The 9,085-nt window shown below is 49.8% G+C and overlaps 1 protein-coding gene across 2 annotated transcripts in view; it reads left to right on the top strand.

The window, feature by feature from the left end:
- The first annotated feature begins 6,820 nt into the window (after positions 1–6,820).
- The window catches only part of STAC (SH3 and cysteine rich domain), a 61,031-nt gene continuing 58,766 nt past the window's right edge, over positions 6,821–9,085 (top strand). For both annotated transcript variants that reach the window (XM_036739271.1, XM_036739270.1), the window contains exon 1: positions 6,821–6,940. In XM_036739271.1, the coding sequence (XP_036595166.1) occupies positions 6,821–6,940 (120 nt within the window). The remainder of the gene's footprint in view (positions 6,941–9,085) is intronic.

Below are 9,085 nucleotides of genomic sequence, written 5' to 3'. Positions count from 1 at the left end.
ACAGCTGCTAGCCAGATTGTTGTTACACCATCCCCCACCCCTTGAGAAGGCAAGCAATCTGATGTCCGTGATACATGTGAAGTCCTGCAGAACATATTTCCACAATAATGTTCAGATTTAAGAAGAACAAACCCAAACCCCAAGGCTGACTGGGCTTTCGAGACTGCCCAGGCACACCTCACATGATCAGCTGCCCCTTCTGGTTTGCCCCTTCTGGTTTTCATCACTTCTTGTCTTTCATCGCCAACCCTGGTGAGCCAATAGCTGGCTGAGCACCCTCCGTTTCCTCCCCTGACTCACCCTCCTACACAATTGGGCTTCTGACCCTTTCTCTCCTCCTGCCCCACCTCTCACCATGCTGTGCCTTCAAAGATCACCAGAGACCTCATCATTAATCCAATGATCTGGCCTTCCTCCTTCACCCTGCCACATCAGCCATTGGAGGCTACCCCCTCCTGAAGGCTCTGGCCTCCTTTCGTCTTCATGGAACCAGTTTCCATTCTCCTCCTGCATCTGTAACCACTCATTTCTATCCCCTTCCTCTGCCCTGCTTGTCTGTCCCAATGGGCCCAATGGGGGTATCTGCCAAGGCTCTGTCCATTGCCTTCTGATCCCCACTTTTTTTGGAAATCCCATCCACTCTGACTACTTCAAGCACCCCATCTATGGTGGGCTCTCCTGAGTCTTAACCTCACCTAGGATCATAGGATAGCAGCATTAGGAGGGACCATGAGTCTAAGTCATCCATCAGAAGGGTCTCCTCAACAGCATCCCTGAAGGGGGTCAGGCAGCCTCTGCTTGAAGACTTCCAGTGAGTGCTGGCAAGTTTGCCCTTACTCAGAGCTGAACTTGCCTCTCTGCACCCTCCCTCCTGGTTCTGCTCTAGGGTCAAGCACAATATGGCTGATCCTTCTTCTGAGCAGTAGACCTTTACATGTTCAATGACCATCTTCCTGTCCTCTTGCCTTGGGTCTTCTCTTCCCCTTGCTCCAGTGCCTTTCACCAACTAATCCTTAGCACCATGACTAGCCCAGAGGAAGCACTTAATCAATGCATTTATCCTTCTCTGGATGCCCTCTCACTGGTCACTGGCATCCCCAAACTGTGCCTCCTAGAACTGAGCCCAAAGCTGTGGTCTGACCATGGCAGAAGCCAGCAGAACCCAGGGCCCCTTTTTTTCTAGCCCTTACATCTCCTTAAGGTCACTGGGGGACATGAGCAGCCATATCACTATCTTGACTCATATGAACCTTTCCACCTACTAAGTCCTCCAGATGTTTTTTATCTTCAGTGTTATTGTCATCACCTCCCCCTGACACAATCCTATACATGTGCAGTGCATTTGCTAGAGTTGTGGGTAGGAGTTTATATACACATGCAAGGGATCTGCCATTTTGTCAACCTAGGGAAATTCCAATGTGAATACTCCCTCCACCAAAGCATATCATCACCCTCTATGAGGATTTAGTTGATCAATCTGAGGGAAATGTTGGAGGTGTAGGGAAATGAAGTGACCAAGGTCGCTTCATAACTGCTAAGCGTCAAAGGCAGCATTTGAACCTAGGTCCTTCTTGACTCCAGGACCAGTACTCCATATCCGTTATACCCTCTTATCCCTGTTAAGGTACAATTCATTAGAATGGTCATTCTAGCTTGCCAAGATTCTTCTCAATGCTAATTCTGCCCTACAATGTAACAGCCATCCCTCCCAGGTTCCTTTCACCTTCAAATCTGATAACAGCATCAGAAGGCCACCTTGGCAGGCTGTTGAAGGCGGAGCTGCAGCCCGCTCTGCCTCTGCGGTGCTCTCCCCCTAGAGATCATTGTCTGCATGAGCATCCATCCGTTGCTCAGGATTCTTTCAGTAGATTCAACCATTTCACCATCCATCTGACTTTTGGATCCAGCCTACATCTCATCTGTTCCACAGGGAAATGACACGTTATAAAATGCTCCAAGAATAAAGCAACTGTTGCATTCCTTTGGTCTTTCAAACTAGTAACCCCATCATAGAAAACCAAAAATGAAGCCAGACGCAGCGTGCCTCAATCCTGATGGAGCGGTCCTGGCTCCAGAAATTGACCATATTTTGTGCTGATTTCCACGGGCGTATTTTGTTTCCCACAATAGAAAGCAGGAACTGTTTTTTTGGTTTACCTCTGAATCCCCAGAACCTAGCACAGTGTCTAAAATATAGCCATGGAAGTTTAATAAATGCTTATAGAATTGTGTTGAATTGAACAATAATTATCACTTTATCTGCCAATACACTGGAATATATTTTATCCAGGCCTGATGATGTAACTTCACGGAGGGCTTTATCATTCCTGAAACTCTTCCCGTAGAAATGTGAACCTCCTTCACTGTTGTCTTCAGTTAGTCACCTGTCCTTTCTCTAATCTTCTAAATATGTACTTGAAAAATATCCCCCCCCCTTGCTAATCTCTCTCTCAATCTCTCTCTGTCTCCTCCCACCCTCTTTCTTTCTCTCTCTCTCTCTCCCTCCTTCCTTCCCTCTTTCCCTCCCTTCCTCCCTCTCCTTTCCTCTGCCTTCTCTCTCTACACACAATAGCATGATGTTTGAAGAAATATCAATGTGTATACTGAAGTTTCCTAGCATGAGAATGGGCAGCTAGATGGTGAAGGAGATAGAACACCAAACCTGGAGTCAGAAAAACCTTAGTTCAAATCTAGCTTCAGGCACTTTCTACCTGTGTGATTCTAGGCAGGTCACTTCACCCTGTTTACCTCAGTTTTCTCATCTATAAAATGAGCTGGAGAAAGAAATGGCAAACCCCTCCAGTATCTTTGCCAAGAAAATCCCAAATGGGGTCACAAAGAGTTGGACACAACTGAAATGACTGGACCACAGCAGCAGCATGAGAACAGGAGATGAGGACAGAAAACCTGTGAGCTCAATTGGGAAACAAGCAAACTATGTGGGGGTGGACAGATAATGGCCACCAGAATCTGGATCAGATGACAAGTTTGGATAGCACAAACCTCAGAGGAGAAGCTGCTGAGTAACAGTGGCAGAGGGAGCTGGAGCTGGCATTGGGGAGAAAGGAGGACTGCATCTCCCCATTACCATGGCTTACTAGGGCAGGGAAGGAAGTGTGAACAGTGCTGTAAAGAGTGACCAGGGAAGCAGTGTCATCAGCCAGAAGCCAGGTCTCATTCAGTGCCTAAAGTTGGTAAGAGTGAGAAAGGAAGAAGTTGAAGATGAAAAGCAAGTTTTTAAATTACGATCTTGAGGAACAGGGTTGAGACGGTGGGTTTAAGGAAGCAGTGACTTGAAGATGAGGACCAGGGCTTGTACTTTGCTATCTAGGGGTTTCAATCTTACTGGGTTAAGAACAATATAAATGGGCTGGAGTGTGTTGACCCCTGAGGCAGTGGGTCCAGGCAGAGTGTAAGCAACTGGAAAATGAAGTGTTGAAGAAAACACTTGGTTAGCTTGGTCAAGCCTTTCCCCCCACACCCATTCCAGGTCCAGCCTCCAGGAAAGTGGTGCTTCTGGGTCCATCTCACAACAGGCAGGAGCAGAAAGAAGGAAGACCCAGGGAATCCTTCTCCAGAGGCAAGAGATGGCAGTATGAAGTGGGCATCAGCCAAAGAAGGCCTTGCTGGTGAAGACAGAAGCCAGGGGGTGAAACTGTCTCTGGAGAATGTTCTGACATATCTGCCTCAATTTTCTTCAAAGTTTGGCTTACCTGCTCCCTCCTATATAAGGCTTTCCCTAATGTTCCCCCACCCACTCAAATGACCTTGTAGCTATCCTGGATAGCTGTGCATGCAGCTTTCCCAGATGGGATATGAGCTCCTCAGGCCAGTGGCCATGTTGCTTTGGTCTTGGTATCACCAGCACTTATTCTGCTACTTGGCACAAAGTAGCTCTTAATAAACACTTATTGATCAAACAACCTGGTTTCCCCAAATCAAAAGTGAACATAAGACTTTGCCAATTTTTCCCCTTCTATCTGTCACAAACTAAGATTCAATGACTTGAATGAAAGCATAGACGTTGTACTTATTAGGTTTGTAGATGATGTGAAATTCAGAGAGACCACAAACACATTGACTGACAATCGCAAAGGACTAGACAAACTAGAAGGGGGGCAACTCTGCGAAGGCAAATTATTGTTGGAATGACTGGGTTCAAAAACTCGACTTCCCTCATACAAGTAGGGGAAGGTGTGACTATGCCACAGCTGCTGTGCCAAGGACCAAGGTAGGACCACAAGCCCAATAGATGTCAGCCATGGGACAGAAGGGAAAAGAAACGCTAGTGGTCTGGGCTGTGTGAAGAGAAGCTTTGCAAGTTTGGAGAATAGTGAAGGCTCTGATCCCACCACAATCCACCCTGGCCAAGGCACACTTGAAGTACTTATATTCAGCTCCATTTTAGGAGGAACATAGCCAAGCTAGAGCATGCCCAGAATGAGGTGACCTGGCTCTGGTCCCCAAAGAGTCTTGGCTGAAATAAGTGGACACATTTGAGCTGGAGGAGAGAAGACTTGGGGAGGAGGGAGGGGGCAAAGAGCTGTGTTCAATTCTTTGAGGGGTACCCCATAGGAGAGATACTAGGTTTTCTCATTTGGGCAATGGATGAGAATGCCAGAGATTCTGATTTTGGTGGGATGGAAGCAAAAATGCTTTAACTGCTAGAGGTGTACCCCAGTGTGATGAGCTGAATTGAGAGGGAATGGGATCCTCCCCTTCACTAAAGGCTGGATGGCCATTGTCAGCAATGTTGCAGAAGGGATAGTCAGATTGAGATGGCCTGGATTAGATGGCCTATATAGGAAAGACCATGGGGCTCATGGGAGGCAGATGGAGATGGGAAGTAGCAGTGTACATGAAGAGAAAGCATGAGAAAGAGCCAGTAACAGAACTTATTATGGAATGTACTGTATGTTATGTTATTACACCAATAATACACTGGAGGTTATAAAGTTATTATGTTATATATTATTACATCAGTATTTATAGTTAACATATTGTGTAGGATTTCATATTATATCTAATTATGTAGCCTATGATTACATGTATATCCCTATATATAATGCCAACAGTATAATCCCATGAACAAGTAGGATTTGAACCCAGATCTTACTATCTTCAGAGTTATAAAAAGGAGAGTCAATACTTGTCAAGCAAGACTGAGGGGAATCTACAAAGAATGTTCTCTACCAGGGAACCTGCATGTTCCTAGGGACAAGGAATGGAAAGGCTCTGGGAAAGGTAAGCCATGGGCAGCTCCAATCTGCAGAATGCTTGGAAGAGACTGCGGAATCCCCCTGACTTTGTCTCCAGTGAAGATTTGGGCTGGATTTCCCAGAGCTTTTAGCTTGTTGAGCGATTATACGAACTTGGGACAATCTAAAAACAAGGGTGGTTTTAAAATCGAAAAGGTCAGTTGGTGGTGGGGTGTCAAGTCTTCAGCCCCCAAACCAGCCAGACGTGTTAGTTTTCTCCACAGCTAGCCCTGACACTGACTTCTTTCTTGGGAAATGGCAGAGCTGGCTGGGACCATAGTTGTTAGAGTCGGAGTCAGACCCTCATGGAAAGCATGAAGGAAGGCCCTTCACAGAAAGGCATGACTCACCTCTCCAAGATTCAGCTGGCTATCTTCTCCTAATGACCTGAGAGCACCCAGGGCATGGGGAAAGAGAGCCACCTGTGGAGGGTGGAAGCAGAATTTCAAATAGAAGTTCTGCCACTTGCTACCTGTGTGGCTTCCCTGACCCTCCGTTTCTTCATCTAGAAAACAAGGGAGTTGACTGAGTTAGATTACGTTAACCTCCAGCTCCAAAGCCATGGTCCTATGACCAAAGGACATCATTCAAGTGAGGGCAGAGCTGGAGGCCAGAATTATCTGGATCAACTTGGGAGACAGGTTGGAGCGCCGGGAAATTAATGGGAGGTTCATTTTCCTTTGGCTGGTTAGAAATAGGCCATGCTTAGTAACAGACTAACAGCTTCTGTCCTTGGCAGAGAGACGTCTATTTACACCAACATTTCATTGACTGCTCTTGACGAAAGGCAGAATGGAAAAAGTAAAAAAGAGAGATGGGCTAGGTAGCATGAGATGCTCCCCCATCCGTAAAGAGGAGCCGGGCGGAAGGATGGCTACGGCTCCTGCTGCCTCCCGGATCGCCTCTTCGTCCTCTGCCTCCCTTCGCATACAGTCATCAGCCGCCCGACCAGACACAGGCCACAGGGACCGAGTCTGGGCCTCCCTCGGGGCAGAGATGCTCCCAGGCTCCCGCATCACTTAAGCACGTCTGCTCGGGGCTTCCTCTCGCCGCTATGACCGTCCAAGCAAGCCATTCCAGTCCAGAGGAAGCCCCTTCTTGGTCCCTGCCGCCCGCCCTCCCCGGCTCCTCCGGTGCCTGCCTCTGCCTCCGCTCCCCCGGAACGCCGGGACCAGCTGGGATGACAGGCAGAACGTCAAGCAAGGACTGGGAATGCACCGGGAAGCCGCGGACTGAGCCCGCTGCCACCGGCCGGCTTCCCTCGAAATAGAGCTGCCAGGGAAGGGGGGAGGGCAGAGCAGAAGGGGGCAGGGCGCTTGGGAGGAGGGAGGCAGGGAGGGGCGCTGGGAGGGAGAGATTAGCAGGGAAGAAACGTGAGTGGAAAAGGAAAGCCAGGAGGGGAGACGGAACCCCAACGTCAGCGCCTCCCAGCCCTGCTCGCTGATTCAAACTGAGAGCAGAGTTTCTGGGCTTGGGGAAACCAGCACAAGAACTGGACCGAGGCACGAAGAGGCCACTCACCTCCCTGGCCCAGAAAGCGCCGGATCCCCTCGAAAGGTAGAATGATTCCTCCGAGCAGTCACCGGGAGGACCTGGGGCACGAGCTGAATAAAGAGAAGCAGGGGGGCGGCAGCGCAGATGGCCCTCCGTCCCCAGCATCGACCCACAGCCAGGAATCTAAGGTACTGCCTCACCTCTCCTTCCCACCTCCCCCACTTTCAAGCCCTCTCTCTCTCTCTGTGTCTCTGTGTCTGTCTCTCTCTGTCTGTCTCTCTCTCTCTCTCTCTCTCTCTCTCTCTCTCTCTCTCTCCTTCTCTCCCTTCCTTTCACCTCTCTTCGCCTTCTTATCTTTTCTTCCTTCTCTTCTCTTCACCTCTCCCTTCCTTTTCTCCTCTTCCCTCCTTTCCTCTTCCCTCTGTTCTCTCCTCTTATATCCCTTTCTTTCCTCTCTTATCTTTTTCTCTCGTCTTCTCTTGTGCTGTCCTCCCTCTCCCCTCCTTGTCTTTCCTCCCGCTACGCCCCCCCTCCACTCCAGCCAGGGAGTGGGGTGAGCTCTGGGCAGCCTGTCCGCATTTCCTGGGGACCGGTTGGGGCGGGGGTGGGGACAGCAAGATCTAGTCGGGCTCTCACCAGGGCTCCCACGCCATTGATCTCAAGGGCCGGAGATAAGCCCCACTCCCCCAAACGTTGGGTGGGGCACAGGCAGATCCATCGAGAAAGTCCTGGGTTCCCCTGGGCCGACCCCTGTTGGGTGCTTGATTCTTGCTCCGACCCGCCTCCTGCCCAGCCCAACGTATGCAATCCAGTTCCGATGGTTTTACCGTTATTTAGTTTAATAAACAAGAAAGGACATTCCTGATTTAGAACAGAAATTGCCCCCCACCCCGGCTTTCGCTATCCCTTTGCGTGTGTGCTGAGAGCACTAGGGAGTGTGCAGCAGCGTGCTTACAAGATCTGTGTCATAGTGGGCTGGGCAGGTGACCTAGGAGTGTGAGAGAGCCACGAGAAGGGCAAGCCAGGTAGTCTGCCCCCAGCAGATCTTTGTCCCTGTGGGTCTGAAGGTCCGTTTTCCGTGGAGCAGGGAGAGGTTCATCCCTCATTCAATGCGTTGGTCTCAGGGCAGTTCTAGGCTGGGAGAGGATGGGGTCCACAGTGTTGGTGAAAGTTTGGGTAGCTCTGGTGCTGGTGAGGAAGGTTGGAACTTTAAGCTACTTCCGCAAAAACCTATTTCGCCCCAAACCTCAGTGAAACAGTACCAGGCACACCCCCAGGGGCATTGTATGTGGGCAGCTGGTGATGCAGCTGTACCGCTCAGTGCATCAGAACACTCCTGTTCCCCCTCCTCTTTCCCCAAAGAATGACATTGTCATACCCCTCATCACAGGCTGACACTTAGCTACAACAGGACATTTCTCCTTGTTACACTTAGGCTATTGTAACAGCCTTCCTTCCATGGTTATACCCTGCTATATACCTAGGGACACATCATTGCAAAGCATATTGTTGAAGCCACCTGCCAGGGGCTCGGCCTTGGAAGCTGGAGACCTGGCTCCAAATCCCAGCTGTTTGCCACATGCTATCTGTACCCTGGGCATGCTTCTTCTCCTCTGTGGGCCTGTCTCATAATCTGTGAAAGGAGCAAGCTGGAACCTGTGGGATCTCTTCATGACACCACACTGCACCCTCTGCTCAGAAGCCCTTTAGAGGGATGCCCTCGTTGTCACACGAGGTCTTGTATGAAGAGCTCCCCACGCTTGCCACAGATTGTCTCCTGAGTCTCCTGGGCATCCCAGGATGTGCTGAGGTGCCCAAATGACAGAGAGCAGGGGGAGCCAAAGGCAAGAGCCAGTTGGGTGCATTGCTCAATCATTTGAACATCACGATTATGAGAAACCACTTGGAAAGTCAGAGCACAGAATGCCCCGAGGGAAAGGGACCAGCCAGAGCATCCTGGACAAAGTCCCAAGACAGTGACAGGGTGTAGGGAAAGATCCAGGTCTCCCGAGTCCGTGCAGGCTCAGCCCAATGCACCCTCAGTAAGCAGACCTGTGGCCGGTGCCCTGCTTGGTGGGCACAGAGTGAACTGGGTGGTGGGCATCGTTCTCCCGTTCAGGGCTGTCTACAGCTTAACATAAAGAATATCAATAAAAAGCTAAGAACGAGCACGTTAAGGCTTCCAGAGCACTTCATGTGTAATAACCTCACAAGGGAGTGCTCAGGTGCTGGCAGCAGCAGCACCTCCATTCTATAGGTAAGGAAAATCAAGGCTGAATGTGCTGTGCCTGTGGTCACGCAGCTAGAGCAAACCTTCTTCTCCATGAAACATT

Source organism: Trichosurus vulpecula, chromosome 9, assembly GCF_011100635.1.
Source record: "Trichosurus vulpecula isolate mTriVul1 chromosome 9, mTriVul1.pri, whole genome shotgun sequence".
In the NCBI taxonomy this organism is placed as follows: domain Eukaryota; kingdom Metazoa; phylum Chordata; class Mammalia; order Diprotodontia; family Phalangeridae; genus Trichosurus; species Trichosurus vulpecula.
Note: the sequence above shows the minus strand (reverse complement) of the source record. Positions and strands in the feature narration are given on the sequence as shown.